This window comes from Ursus maritimus, unplaced genomic scaffold (genome assembly GCF_017311325.1).
Source record: "Ursus maritimus isolate PB19 unplaced genomic scaffold, ASM1731132v1 scaffold_2, whole genome shotgun sequence".
NCBI lineage: Eukaryota > Metazoa > Chordata > Mammalia > Carnivora > Ursidae > Ursus > Ursus maritimus.
Window position 1 is genome coordinate 30,375,109 of NW_024424452.1, and position 14,491 is coordinate 30,389,599.

Here is a 14,491-nt window from a genome sequence, read left to right on the forward strand (position 1 = left end):
GGCACTGATCGATCTTCCCCACCACGGAAAATTGCCACTTTGGAAAGTCCGAGATTTTCACTGGTAAATTCACACCCCCCCACCACTGCCTCCTTTTGACAGGTAAACTGAATCCCAAAGAGGCCATATCCAAGTCCAAGACGGGGCGGGGGGGCTGCTGACGAAGCTCAGTGTTTCCTTGAGCTCTCTTAACCTTTAGGATACGTCTAGTTTTGAACTGTGTTGGGTCTCTTTCCCCTCCCGCCACTCCGTGGGGGATTCGCAGAGCCAATTGCATTTGAGACCTGGGCGGAGCCCGGAACCGGGGAGGCAGCTCAGAGGCCGGCGTCCCAGAGGGGCGGAGCGAAGCGGTACCGCCCCCGGATGTCTCGGGCCAATGAGCGCGGGAGTGGAGAAGGCCAATGAACGCGGGGCCGCTCCGGAGGCGGTGCTCGGAACGCGACCAGGAGGGCGACGCGGCGGCCGCAGCCATGGGCGCTGGGCCTGCGGGGGCGCGGAGGGGGCTCGAGCAACTGCCGGGCGGGGCTGGAGAGACCGCCGCCGGGACTGGCCCTCGACGCTGAGACGCGGTGGGGTCCCCGCCAGCGCTGGGAGGGCCTGTGAGCGCGAGCGAGGCGCGTCGGAGGAGCCGGGCAGCGGCCGGCCACCTCAGTGGGGGGCCTGCCTGGTAGCTGAGCGGATCGGGAGGACCGTGTGGGCACATCTGGGGGTGCGTGGACCCCGCCGGGCACGTTTCAGGGGCAGGGTCGCTTCCGCAGAGGCCGCCGTACACCGGCGGGGACACCGCCGGGGCCGAGCTCGGCCTGGGTCGAGCCCCCGGGGCGCCCCTGGATGGCTGAGTTGACCCCTTGCCGGCCGCCCGGGCGCCGCAGCGGCTGAGATCGCTGGGATCGCCGGGCCGCCGCCCTCGCCGACCCCTGCATGCCCGGCGCCCGGGTCGCGGCCCACTTGGACGCGCTGGGCCCCCTGGTCCCCTACGTGCCGCCGTCGCTGTTGCCCTCTATGTTCTACGTGGGCCTGTTTTTCGTCAATGTGCTGATCCTATACTACGCCTTCCTCATGGAGTACATTGTCCTCAACGTGGGCCTCGTCTTCCTGCCCGAGGACATGGACCAGGCGCTCGTGGACCTCGGCGTGCTCTCCGACCCCGGCTCGGGCCTCTACGATGCCGATTCGGAGCTCGATGTCTTCGATGGTTACTTGGAGTAGGCTTGGCTACCGTCCTCCCTTCCTCCCAACGACCCGCACCCCTCGGCCTGGACCAGCCGCCCAAATCATGCCGCCGCTGCTGGTTGGGGGCATCGTCGGGCCAGGGATGGGATCCCCAGGACGAGGCCCTCTCCGGCCTCCAAGACCTGTAAGTGCTCTCTCTGCGACAGATGAGGGTGGGTTGGGGCGCTGGCGAAGAGGCTGGCATCTCCAGACCGGACACACACCCTTCCCCCAGGCTCCTGGAGGTCTGTTTGGATGCCAGGAATGGCCAAACCCCTGTTAGGCCTTTAGCTGGGGCTGGCAAGCTTTCCCTGATGAAGGTGACAGTTGTTGAAGAGGGGAAGGGAGGCAGAGCCTAAGTGGTGTTTGGGTTAGCCATGATACCTACTGCCACAGCTGGTGGAAAAGCCTTTGCACCCAGATCCCTTTGAGGCAGAGCTGTCAGCTCCTCCCTTCTGCCTCAGTCTGGCTTGATGGTGACCTTGGCTTTCTGGGGATTCCCATAGTTCTGGAAAGATAAGAATTTGGAGTGTCGGAAGAGATAGCAAGCCAGGCAGTGACCATCTTTGTCCTGTGGCCCTTGGGGGAGTGGGTGGTGACTCGAGAGCAAGGGCAAGGGCCCCGGCTGAAGCAGTGAGAGGAGAAACCTCCTTCAGCAAAGTCTGCACTTCTTTTGGCGTTGCGTTTGCTGCTTCTTGGGAGTCGGGTTTCAGGGTGCCCCAGCTCGGCAGTTCTGCAGCTCGCATCTGCAAAGGCTGCAAGGGCTGCCAGTTTCGCAAGTTGCTTTTGCAGACCAGGCAGACTGGGGCTGGCTTCGCCTGCAGTGTTTGCAAGGCCTTAAGGAGCTCTTGGGCCAGCAGGAGTAGGGACCACAGGATCTTTGCACTGAGGTGTTCAAGTCCTGCCTCTAGGCTGTAACCAGGAAGCTGTGTGTCCTGCCCCACCTTGTGTGTTGATGGGAGGGAAATGAAGGTCCAGGAAGGAGAGGGACCTGGCCGAAGTCTCAGAGCTGGAAGAGAGGCAGCTGAACAAGATGGGGAGGAGGGGGTAGGCAGGCTTTTGGGTCTGGTGAGCGTTCGTAGGACTTGCAGACACTCTTTGGCTGAGCCTTTCCACTAGACAGTGTGCAGTGTCACTAGGCACAGGGCCTGAATGGCAATGAAGGGAGGATACTGAGGTGGCAGGAGCTCTTTCTAGAAGACAGACACTAATGCCACTTTCCCCAAGCAGGCTGAGTTCACTCCCCTCCTCTGTGGGCTGCCTTTGCCAAGTGACCATAGTCAGGGAATGCAGGGTGGGGCAGGACCTGCTGGTAGTAGTGCTGAAGCTGGGGGCTCCCCCTGAGAGGTGGACAGTGAGATTTCTTTGATAAAAGCTTCATTTGAGCTCAGTGAGACCTTAGCAAGAACCAAGTGCCAGGTGGAGAATGGGTCAGCTGCTCTGCATACCTACCCAGTCTCCTTGCCCACCTGTCTGCCTGCCATCCATCCATCCACCCGTTCTTGGGTTGAACAAATGTTTACGGAATACACACTGTGCCCCCTGGGTGAACACAGTGAACAAGAGAGACTTAGGCATGACCTCCTGGCACTTGGTGAGAAAAGACAAGGAAATTCCCAAACAAGATGATCAGATTTTTTGAGAGCCATGAGAACATGTAGGAAGGACCTGGGCATCCCTAGTGAGTTCCTGCTGCTTTCTTGGTGCTTAGAAGAGTGCCTGGAATCTAGTAGGCACTCAATAAATGTCTGTTGAGCAAAGCTGAAGAACAGAAATGGGCTGCATTAGAAAGGAGGGTCAGAGAAGGTCTCTTTGAGGAGATGACACATTTGAGCTGAGCCCTAAATTGGTAGAAGGAGCCAGACGGAAGATCTGGGGAAAAGCATTCGAAGCAGAGGGAATCACTAATGCCAAGGCTGTGGGGTAGGAGAACTGGTTTTTACAGCAACCAAAAGGAGGCCAGTGAGGCTAAAGAGCAGCCCCAAGAGAGGCCTGTGGGGCAGGTGAGGCCAGACCCTACAGGACCTGGGAGGCCATGGCCATGAGCAATGGGAAGCCATCAGAAGGCCTGAAGCAGGAGATGACACAATTTCAATTCACATTTTGCAGAGATGACCCTGGCAGTTGTGGGCAGAATGGCTGTCAGGGCAAGAATGGAATGGGGGAAGCCAGTGAGGAGCTGTTTAGTCGCTCAGGCTGGAGGTAAAGGGCGCCTGGATGGGGCAAGGTTGCTGAAGATGGAGAAACAGACTGAGAACACCTTTTGAAGGTAGAACCTGTGGAGTCCATTCAAAACCTGGACTGAGTATTGATCATGGACCATGCCTGGTTCTAGGCCCTTTGTGTGTTCGCTCAGTCAGCCATTCAACAAACTTTGCTTCTGCCTGCTCTTCTACCAGGCCCTGTGCTAGGCCTAGCAGATCCTAAACTGAATCTCTGCCTCCAAGCCAAGCGCTTGACTTTGAGACAGTGTAACTTGGTGAAGAATGTCTTATTTTATCTCTTCACCACATCAACAGAAACACTTCCCCTTCCAAATGAAAACATTGGCAGACTTGAAGCCCAAATGCTTCGACAAACTTTGCAGCGAAGGCTGTTTGTGCAGAAACGCCAGGAAGCGTGTCTCAGGGACACCCTGCCTTGCAAAGCTGTCAGAGTGCCTGGGCCCGAGCTGGGAGGCAGGGAGGCCAGGGGCTGGGGGAGATACTCAAGCCAGAAGAAGTGGGGAAGCCACGCACAGCATTCCTTCTTCCCCACTCCCGAAGCCAGGCCGAGGCAATGTTGGCCCCAGGACCAGGGAAGCCCAGCCTGGGGGAGGGGAGGGGTGACCAGCAGCAGGACAAGCCTTTGGGAAAGCTCTAGAAATGGTCTGACAGGACCTCAGCTCTGGGCCCCTTTCTGTAAGCAGAGAAGCATCCGTAGTCAGATCTCATTCTTTCTGGCTCGTTCTCAGGTGGACGTATTCTCATGTTACGCACGAGAAGGTCATGGAAGCACTGACTAAGGGTGTGGGGCATGCCAGGCAGTGGGGACTGGGGTGGTGCACTCACTTGCTCTCGTTCTTTTTTCTTTTGGGTGTGTGCCCACACGGTACGGTCCACCCAACATCTGTTGAGCCCTTACTGAAGGAGGCAGTATTAGGGTTGGGGTAAGGAACAAGAACCTGGTGCAAATCCCAGTCCTGGCTGCCCTTGGGCATGTTCTGTAGCTCCCTGTGTGTCAGTGTTCTAAAGAGTGCGATAATGTTCCTCCTCGTGAGGATTAAGGGAGATGTACGTAAAGCTCGCAAACCTTCCTGTGTGCAGTGAGTGATACATTAATATTAACCGCTGCTAGCATTAACGGTCAGATACAGTGGGGAGTGTGTACACTCGGGCCCTTGTAAGTGTATAAACCTGCACGTGCACACATGCATGGATACTTACAACCCAGGATGAGCTGAAGAGGACTGCCTGCCTGAGTGCTGGGTGGGTTCAGGTGGGGACCACCAGGACAGACTTCCCACTCTGTCCTCCTGCCTGGGACCCTCAGGACACCTTTCCCGTGGCCTGTGATCTCCACAGTCCACCAGATCTGGAGCCCCGTCGAGCCGTGGCTCCGCGATTTTCCTAGAGTTGTCATTGTTGCCCGGGAGCAGGAAGTGGGGAATCAGGAGCTCTCTCCTTCGCAGGAGAGAGGGCCACTGCGGCTGGCCTGGGAGCCAGGGAGAGTCCTCATATCCCAGCACTTCCGATGCGGGGGCAGAGCAGCTGGATCGATCTGTCCCTGTTCCTGGCACAGGGAGGGCTGTGGGAGAGAGCCTTTGTGCAGCGGAAATGGAGAGACTGCAGAACGTTGCTGCTGGGTCGGGAGGGCCTGGTGTAGCTCGGATACAGAGCCAAGGAAACGGGCCCCATCAGTCTACTTACCACAGGGTCTCCCGGCTTCCGGGCCCTGACTCGGTGCCGCAGCTGGTCCTTCTGATCTGTTCTGACCCTGGCCCCGCCATCCCAGTCTGCAGCCTGCGCCGGCAGCAGAACACCCCGGCTGGCACGTCACTGCCCTGCTCAGAATCCCAGACCTTCTGCAGGGACATGGACCATAGATTGAAGTCACGGGAGAGCCCACAGGCAGCTGATAGAGCTGTGGGGAGTGAGGGGAAGGAGAGCGGTCAGGGCAGGTGAGGGAAATGAGTCGGTCTCCCGTAGCTGTGGTCCAGACAAGAGATAGGTGATGGTGGCAAGGGGAGGCAGGTGCACCCTGGGCCTGGCTGACTTTCCAGCTCTGTCCTAGCACAAGGCTCACCTGGAAGCGTGCTGGCCACAGGGTGCTCGGGTGCTGGCTGCCCCTGTGGCCAGGAGAAGGCCCCGTTAGGGGTCTCAAAACAGCTGAGATGCCAGGGGTTCAGCTCCCTTGGCCCCGAGTTATGCAAACTGAAGGTTTCATCCAAGGAAGACCCTCACGGTCCTTGTGTCAAGGAAATTAAGGGCTCCTCTCAACTTGACCATTCGTATTCCTGGTTTACCTCTGTCTTTCCCCCAGAACTTCCGAAAGCTTAGCTTGCTTGTGGGAAATCAAGATCACAGTTAAAGGGAGAGGCAGCTGAGGCCCAGAAAGGAGGAGTGAGGGGCCAGGGTAGCAAAGCTGAGTGAGACAGCTGAGCCCCCCAACCCAGTGCTGGGTTTGCAGGGGCTGCAGGGGGGCTCCAGGAAGGGGCTCCCAAATCCCACCTTGGAATAGCGCTCACGGCTCTGCCAGGCCTGCTGCATAGACCTCACTCCTTTTTGCTGAGTTTCTTAAATAAAACTGTATTTTGAAATCACTTCACAAGTATACAAAAGTTGCAAGAAGAGTGCAAGGAAGTCCCCCCACCCTTCACCCAGAGTCACCAGTTGTACGGATTTACATTTTGCCACATTTGTTCATGTAGACAGTGTGTGCCCACGCTGTTTACGTGCGTGTGTATATACACATATGTGTATGTGTTTAGCCATTTTTCGGAACCACTTGAAAACGATTGCTAACATTGCGTTCCTTTACTCCTAAATATTTCACTGTATAGTTTCTTAGATCGAGGACATTCATTTCCATAACCGCAGTACAGTTGTCAAGATCAGCAATTTAACACTTGATGCAAGCCTATGACCGATTTTCTTCAGATCTCACCAATTGTCCCAATAAAAACGTAGAGTTGAGGTCTGGGATCCCATCACACAGGTCACCCTTTGCTTTAATTCTTGTCTCTCGAGTTGCCTTCAATCCTGACCTCCTCACTCTGTCTTCATCTTTCGTGACACTGACATTTTGGAGGAGTACAAGTCTGGTATCTTCTGGACTGTCTCCATTTGGGTTTATCTGATGTACTCTTGTGATTAGGCTCAGATGATGCATTGTTGGCAGGAACCCCCGCAGAGAAATGAGTGCAGGGTATCTGGGAGACAAGTGACGTCTGTCTGTCCCACCGCTGGTGATGGTAACTTTGATGGCTTGGCTAGGGTGGTGTCTGCCAGGTCTCTCCACTATAAAATTATTTCTCCCTTTGTAACTTGTAGTTATGATTAAATCCACTAGTGTTAGTACTTTGTTTTTCAAAAATCTTTTTTATGTGAATTTATTTTTAAAAGAATGGTGTATAGCCCTTCATAAATGATGCTGTGTTGATGGTGTGTCAGACCCAGAGGGGACTCAGCCCGGGAACCCTCCCCTTTTTTCGGTTGCTTGCCTCCTCCTCTCAGGGGCCCATTACCAAGGAGGATGTGTCTGTGCCTTTAAGGCAAAGGGTGATCTGGGATGGGTTCCGGGACCTCACCTCTGCTTTTGGAAACAGACAATAACTGGTACCTGGTGAGTCCAGCTCATGCTGATGACATCACAGCTGCCATCCCCTGCCCAGAGACTGGGGAGGGGCTGGGAGTGAGCTCTACTTCCCCACAGAAGGGGAAGGCCTCATTCCTGGGATTCCTTCCTGGCAGGGGTCTTGGCTGGGTGGTTAAAAATAAACTATGTCTCCCACATCTCCCAGCTTCCCCTAAGTGTCATCTGCAAAGCAGGCAAGGCAGGGCTCATTAGCTCCATTATACAGGGAGGAAAACTGAGGCTCGGGGACGTTCAGTGACTCATCCCAGATACCCAGCCATGAGGTGGCCAGTTGTCCTCCTAGCCACACTCCCAGTGCTTCCTCGAGTGAGGTCCTTTGCCACACGTGAGGCCACCGAAGCAGAGTGTGGCCAGGCTGTCGATGCTCTGTCACTCTTGGGCACCTGCTACTTCTCCATTTGACCAGAGAAACCAGGCCCAGGCTCAGTGTTGCAGGCCAGGGGTATCTGGCTAGAGCTAATGGTTTCATTTTCATCCTATTTGTTTTTAGCGTTGCCTTCTGTTTATGACAAATGATTCTGTTTTTTATTCATTACGGTGATGTAAAGGTTCCTTTTAAAAATTTGGAGATAAAAAAAAAGGTTCATTGATATAAAGTACTAAATAAATAATCGTCCGGGCAGTGCTCAGGTGTGGCAAGACTTATGGGCAAACACTGCCCTTCAGAAGGGCCTCAGTAAGTCTGAGGCACCAACCAGCTGGAGACACGTTCTGAACCAGGAATCTTCACAAAACCCGTGGCTGGTGAGCGTCAGCAGCTGACACGTAAAGCAGAATGCGGCTTTGAGAAATGGGTCCTGGTTTCTCCAGAACACTGACTTCCATCAGGTACCCAAGCAGCCGGGCAGCATCTCCTTTCCCATCCCCCTCCGGCTGTGAACTCTTGGACTAGCCAGGGCAGAGGTCCTTCTGCCACACAGCCCATCACTGAGACGATGGTGGACACACAGGGCCAATTGGCTCTGGGTGACATCTGTCTTTAGCCACTTGAATTGGTCAGTTGGTGCATGGGAAAGAGGAATGAGCAGTGGGTTTCCAGCACGCAAGGTCTCTGGAGGGCGACAGGACTCCTGTTTCCAGCAGCCCCCCAGCACTGCAGAGGCCCCCTGCCTGGTGTGTTTGCTAGCTGCGAACAGGTGGAAGGAGGGGAGGGGCTGCTAGGTATTGATGCCCGTGTATTGTAGGCACGTGATTTCATATCATCCTCACAACAAACAGCCCAACGAGGTGGGCGCTGTTCTCCTGTTTCAGATGAAGAAAATAGGCCCAGAGAGAACTTGCTAAGGCCACACAGCTAGGAAGGGGCAGAGCCAGGATTCCCCCAGATCGACCTTGCCCTGACTTTCCCCGAGGAGGACCGTGGGAAGACAAGAGTCTCAAAGGAGAGTTTTGCAGCATGTCCAGAGCGTCGCCCACCAGCACCCCAAGACCCAAGGGCCCATCGCAAACTAGGCAGCCTCTCGCCAGAGGCAGTGAGCCGAGACGTTGCTTCTTAAAATGGATCCTTTGCCCAGCTGTCCTTCTTAATGACAGAAATGAGTCAGCTGGCCACTCGCTCTGTCCAGCTCTCTGGAGTAGCCTGGAATGAAAGGTTACAGTTTCAGAAAGAAAGAAGGGGTGGGGGGAACCAGTGGCTAATGAATTGTCTGTCATGCTCTAATGATAGTAGAAGGTTGGAGAACCCACTGCTTTGGATTCTGCAAGCTGCGGCTCCAGGATGCTCTCAGCCTGAGGCTTTCGGTGCCTGGGAGGAAAGAGATGAACCTAAGATCAGACCACAGAGGTTCAAATCCCGCCTGCGCCATTTACAAGCCCGGAGGCCCTGAGCAATTTACTGAAGCCTCTCTGAGCCCCGTCTGAAATTCCCGGTGATGAGCCTGCTTGGCCCCACCTCCTAGGGTTGTTCTGAGGAGCGTGTGAGCTAGGCCAGGAGTTAGAGCAGATGGCACACAGTAACGTAGAGGGGCTGGAGAAAGCCCTCCCATGACAGAGTCTCAGGACCCTCCCTGGGGTTTGCTGTGAGGCCAGACTTGCCAGTTAGGGAGCAAGGGGACCGATCTTTAACAGCCACCGTGGGTGGCACTGGTGAGTGGTCTCAGGACATGCTGCAGCCAAGGCCCCAGTGACCTGGGCGGTCCTTACCTTGCTGTATGACCTAGGGCGGGTCCCCACCCTTTCTGGGCCCTTTGTGGAAGGAGTGGGACTGACCCCGATCCGGGTTCCCCAACCCCATCTGCCACGCTCAGCAATTCCTGCTCTGTTGTCTGAATTCTCATTTGTGTCATTGTTTTCCTTAAACGAGCTCTTTTTAAAGTGAAGTAATGCTCTGAAGGGACAGGAACTTTGTATTACTATCAGAAGTGGGAAGCTGGCATCACTTGCCATAAATAGAAGCTGACCCTGCAGATAACACAGTGAAAACCGAGAGCAGCAGTGGATCCAGCTGGAGCCGGCGCCTGCAGGGCCCTGGGCCCGTTCAGATGGGAGATTGGCACGTGTCAGAGACATGTTCCAGCCACTGACACTCGTCTGGATCCCGTGCTGGTGGCAGACATCAAGATTGGGAGAGGAGTGGGTCCCCATGCCGGGGGTGATTCTGTGCTCTCTGACACCCAATCCACACAAGTCTGAAATGGGCTTAAGTGTGAACCCCTGCCTTGGAGATCTCTGGAGTGAGCCCTGCTCTCAAGAGCACCACCACTGACCCCCACAGGGGTTCCTTGTGGGATGGGAGGGGGAACCGTGGATGCCTTTTGAGAGGGCTGGGCTCACCAGTGCTCTGGCCGCAGCCCTGGCTTCCCATCCCCATGCCAGGTCCAGTGGGGAGGTGGGTTGCGGCCCCAGGACACAAGGACTCGGCCTGTGTCAACAGTGGGAGCCAGGGAAGGTCTCAGCAGTGGAAGGATGTGTTCCCAGCTGGCCTCTAGAAGGTGAATCTGGCAGATAGCACAAGAAACTTGGCTGACTTGGCCCCTCCTCCCCTCTCCAACTGTGCCTACCATGGCCTGCCTTCTTGCTCCCTTCCCCCACCCTGTACAAACCTTAGGGGGTTTTAGGGCCTGCTGTGCCCTCGTCACCAGCCTGTCCCCTGCCTGGCATGCTCTTCATGCAGGCTTCCCCGGGCTCTGGGCTCCATTCATCCCCTGGACTCCCTGCTGTCGGGTGTATCACCTTGGGCTGTGATTGCTCACCACAGGGTATCTCAAAAGCATGACCACGTTTATCGTGGGGTCCCCAGCACCCAGCTCAGGACCTGGCACGCAGGAGGTATGGAATTAGGTAGTGTGGAAAATCTCCAGTGGAATGAAGCCCTGGAGAACTGAGTATCCTGGACAAGTTACTTACTGTGTCTGGACCTTAGTGTCTTTGTCTGTAAAATGGAATTCCAATAGTGTGTCGTTCCAGGAGTTTTAGGAGAGCTGAATGACCTGACATGTGTAAGGCTCCATCTCAGGTCTGCTCTCCCAGGAGCAGACGCCGGGACAAAGGTTCAAGGGCAAGGTGTGTATTCAGGAGGTGATCCCAGGACTACCAGTAGGGAGTGGGTTAGTGAGACAGGAGAGGGTTCTGTCATCCCGTAGGTCACCACTGCAGCCCTGAGCTCAGTCCTGCTCAGGAACTCTGGAGACTCAGCTGCAGGGTGCAGGAGCTGGGGTATTGATCCACCACCTTCCTGGTCATCCCTGGTTGGAAGGCAGCTCTGGGGAGACATTGGCTCTGCCTGTACTTGCAGCCTGGGGGCCAGTCAGGCTTTGGAGGCAGGTCCCTACAGGTGGAAGCTGGCAGGTCAGCGTGCCCCGGAGGGGTGAGCAGAGGGAATGGCACAAGGCATCCACAGGCTCTGCCTTGGGTTCGTGGCCCATGGTAAGAGCTCAGGGAGTGGCAGCTCCCCGATTGTGATGGTTTCTACCATTGTCACCAGTCCAGTGCCAGCTCTGCCTGTCATAGTTGTGTAACTCAGGTCACTTGGCTTCTCTGAACCTTGGGGAGATGCATGGTTCTCAAGAGAAGCAGTTCTGCCCCCTCGGTGCCCCTTGGAAATGGGGCGAGGGTGCATTTTTGGTTGTCAATGTGCCCCGGAGCGCTACTGGCATTAGTGGTCTGGGACCAGGGATGCTGCTAGCGGTCTTGCAATGCCCAGAACGGCCTCCCACCTCGGAGAATTGTTTTGCCCCAAATGTTGGTGAATGACCGTCCACGTTGCATATTTAACATAGAAGTTTCATTTGGTGCATGATGATGTTTGCAGAAGGTGTAGTCCGGGCTGGCCGTGGTGAGGCACAGAGCTGGGGCAGGCGGGTGGGCGTGGGAGCTGAAGATGCCACAGAGCCCCTGGCACCTAGTATGGGAAATGGGACCAGCCGAGGGGCCAGGCACCATGGATGATACCATGTCCCAGGAGGACCAGAGCAGTGAGGCTGGTGAGGAGCTTGGCTGTGGCCACAGCCTTCCGGTAGCCTGCGAAGCATTTTCCGGGCAAGGTGGGAGGTGCTGCCAAGCCCCGCCCTCTACTAGAGCTTGCTCAGCCGCCCCAGGGCTCAGGTCGGCCCGCAGGCCCTGGGTGACCCCTGAGCACACTGCCCTCCTTCCTCAGATACCAGGATCCCCCTCTTCCCTCCCAAGTGTGGGCCATCGTTCCTCTTCCAAGTGAAATTACACTGGCTTTCCCATCCAGAGTCCTTAGAAATCAGGCAAATTCATTAAAAAAGAGTTAATAAAAGTTAAAACCCAGCCTGCATCTGGGGTTTCTGATGGCTCCCGAATGCAAGGTTTAGAGGAAGTTTCCCTGCCCCGCCCTGAGCCTCCTGAGGCCACCACCAAATAAGCGAGGACTGCGGGACAGCGCTTCCATGCTGGTAACACCCCTTTTCCCTTCTCGGTAGGCCTGCTTCCCCCGAAAGCTCCGTGCCAACAGAGAGGTTTCCGTCCGGACCCAGGAGGGTGGGGCGGAGAGATTGAAACTGAAAGCGGAGGCCCAGAAGGCCTTTGCCCCTAACCAAGGGGAAAGGCAGGGGCGTCCGAAGACCTCCCCCGCCCACGGCGTCGCACAAATGGCCTTGCCTTGGCTTATGACCTTTCGCAGTTGCGATGGATGTTTACAAGAACCCAGCCAGAGTCTGCCTCCCCGCTCTTCACCCCCGACTGCACCTGCTTCTCCCACTTAATCTTGCGAGAGGATACTTCAAACTGCGGACACACACGGAAGCCACTCCCAGCTCCGTCTGATGCCAGTGGAGCCCACAGCCCGGCTGGGTTGGGCCCGAGGCTGGTCTTAGATGCAATGACTATTTCAGGGAGTAAGTCAGAAGGAAAAGAAGCCACGGATCGTGTCAGGGGCCGAGGGTCGGGTGTGACTTATTCATTTCAAGTTGCTTGTCCTTCATCAGGTTGCCAAGACTGGTCCATCATGCCGGGGGCATGCCACGTTGCTCCTCTGGCCGGAAATATTTTTGAAAATGTGAGGGGTATGAATACTTGATGTTGATGAACCTGTAAAAGCAATACTTAGGCTGACTTCTTTCAATTAAAACATGTATGCAACTCCAGCCTGTGGGGGCCCTGCCTTTTTTTTTTTTTTTTTTTTTTTTTTTTTGAGATTCGGGAAAGGAGCCCTTAGGCAGGACCTCGCAAAGGGCAGAAGAGTCAGAGAATTCCCCCAAGCCAGGCTGGCGGGTGAGTCAAGCCAGAGAGGCAAGGGCCAGCTTCTGGGGCGTGGCGGCCCAGGCTCAGTGGCCCGGATCCCAGAGACTCGGGAGGCACGGTATCCCCTTGCATGCACACAGCACACCCTGGGAGATCTTCACTAGCCACGAGGGAGTGAGGGAGGGAGGGAAGGAGCAGGTGAATGGATGAAGTTGGGTTGACTTGCAGTTTCACAGGAAAAGAGCCCTGATTCTCAGTTCTGCAGAGCTGCTGCTTCTCGAAGCACCCTCGTGTACGCACCGCGTTACACAAAGCACGATTGGCTCCGTTGTGTGGGTGAGGACACAGGTGAGGGAGGGTCAAGCCCCTGCAGACTCCAGAGAAAAAACAGCCCAGCACCCCTTGACTTGCTGTGCTGCTAAGAAAGGGAGCTAGGGGCTATGAACAGAACACACCTGAGAGGCCCAGGAAGAGAGGTGAGCGGGCGAAGGGAGAGGTTTGTGACGGGGGAGAGGCCTGAGGATTTATTTAAAAGATGTGGCAAGGGGTGCCTGGGTGGCTCAGTCGGTTAAGCATCTGCCTTCGGCTCAGGTCATGATCCCAGGGTCCTGGGATCGAGCCCCATGTCCAGCTTCCTGCTCAGCAGAAGAGTCTGCTTGTACCCTTCCCTCTGCCTCTAACCCCTGCTCATGCTTTGTCTCTCTTGCTCACTCTTTTTCACAAGTGAATAAATCTTTTAAAAAGAAAAAAATAAAAGATGCTGTAAAATTGGAATCATGCCATCAACGTACAGCATGACTCCAGACAGATTCCCTGATTGCTCTGGGCATCGCTCTTCCCACCCAGGAAATGGCTCTCAGAGAGCAATCCCAGCACACTGTGCCTGTGCCCGTGGAGACCCACCCTTCCACAGAAACCCAAAGGGGAGTTTGCATTTCAACTCCCTCCTTTACAGGGGTGTGGCCTTAGGCAAGTCACATCTGTGAAATGGGGACAGTAATTTATGTACCTCAGAAGATCTCTTTGTGCTAATAATTACAAAGGTGCCCCACTGGGCTGACACGGCTCCGCATCAGGACTCACAGCTTGGCAAGCAGAGTCTACACTGGTTTGCAGCCCTCATTTGCCCCCTTGTTTGGGTGTATTTGTGCAGTGCACGGACCACCCAACCACACCAGACAGCCCTGCCCAGGGAGTTTTTTTAAACTTAACTAAAGTACAAGACTTCCCAGAGCAGGAACTTTGAGCATTTTATTGAGTACCCCTCTGGGTCCTCTGTACATATTTGTGGAATGAATAAAGCACACAAGCAAAGTTGTGGTGAGGATCATTCATTCCACAAACATTTATTGAGCACCTACTATGTTCAGGCACCTTGCAAGGTACAGAGGGCACAGCAACAAATAAAGTGGACAGGTGAGCTGCCCTCTGGAGCTCACATTCTAGGACAAGAGCAGACAACACAACAAACAAGCATGAAAACGATAAACTAATGACCAGTTTGGAGAGGGGGGAGGGGGAGCGTCCATTTAATAGGGTGGTCTGGTAGACCTTCCTGAGGAGCTGTTCTTTAACCTGCGTCCTACAGGATCAGCAGTTGTCCAATGAGAAAGGCCTGGGAAGAACATTCCAGGCAGAGGCAGGAACAAAATGCATATTCATACATAACAAGGACAGCCAACAAGGATTGAGCTGTATGCCAGGCTCTTGCCGTCAGTGTCTTAACTCCTTGAATCTCTGCATAATGAAGAAGGCACTGTAATTATGCCCATTTTACATG

General features: G+C 55.1%; 1 protein-coding gene and 1 long non-coding RNA gene across 2 annotated transcripts; one reads left to right on the top strand and one right to left on the bottom strand.

Annotated features, from left to right (window-relative positions):
* Positions 1-409: 409 nt before the first annotated feature.
* DEXI (Dexi homolog) lies at positions 410-12,614 on the top strand. The gene is made up of 2 exons (XM_008696904.2): positions 410-1,357; positions 11,952-12,614. The coding sequence occupies exon 1, from the start codon at positions 922-924 to the stop codon at positions 1,207-1,209; it is 288 nt and encodes a 95-aa protein (XP_008695126.1). The 5' UTR covers positions 410-921; the 3' UTR covers positions 1,210-1,357; positions 11,952-12,614.
* On the bottom strand, positions 5,981-11,945 carry LOC121103796. Its single transcript, XR_005836076.1, has 2 exons — positions 8,755-11,945; positions 5,981-8,647 (listed from the first exon to the last, which is right to left on the bottom strand). It is a non-coding gene; the product is annotated as an uncharacterized LOC121103796 (long non-coding RNA).
* Positions 12,615-14,491: the final 1,877 nt, after the last annotated feature.

Coding starts and splice junctions, on each gene's coding strand:
- DEXI (XM_008696904.2), top strand. CDS start 922: ATGCCCGGCGCCCGGGTCGCGGCCCACTTGGACGCGCTGGGCCCCCTG.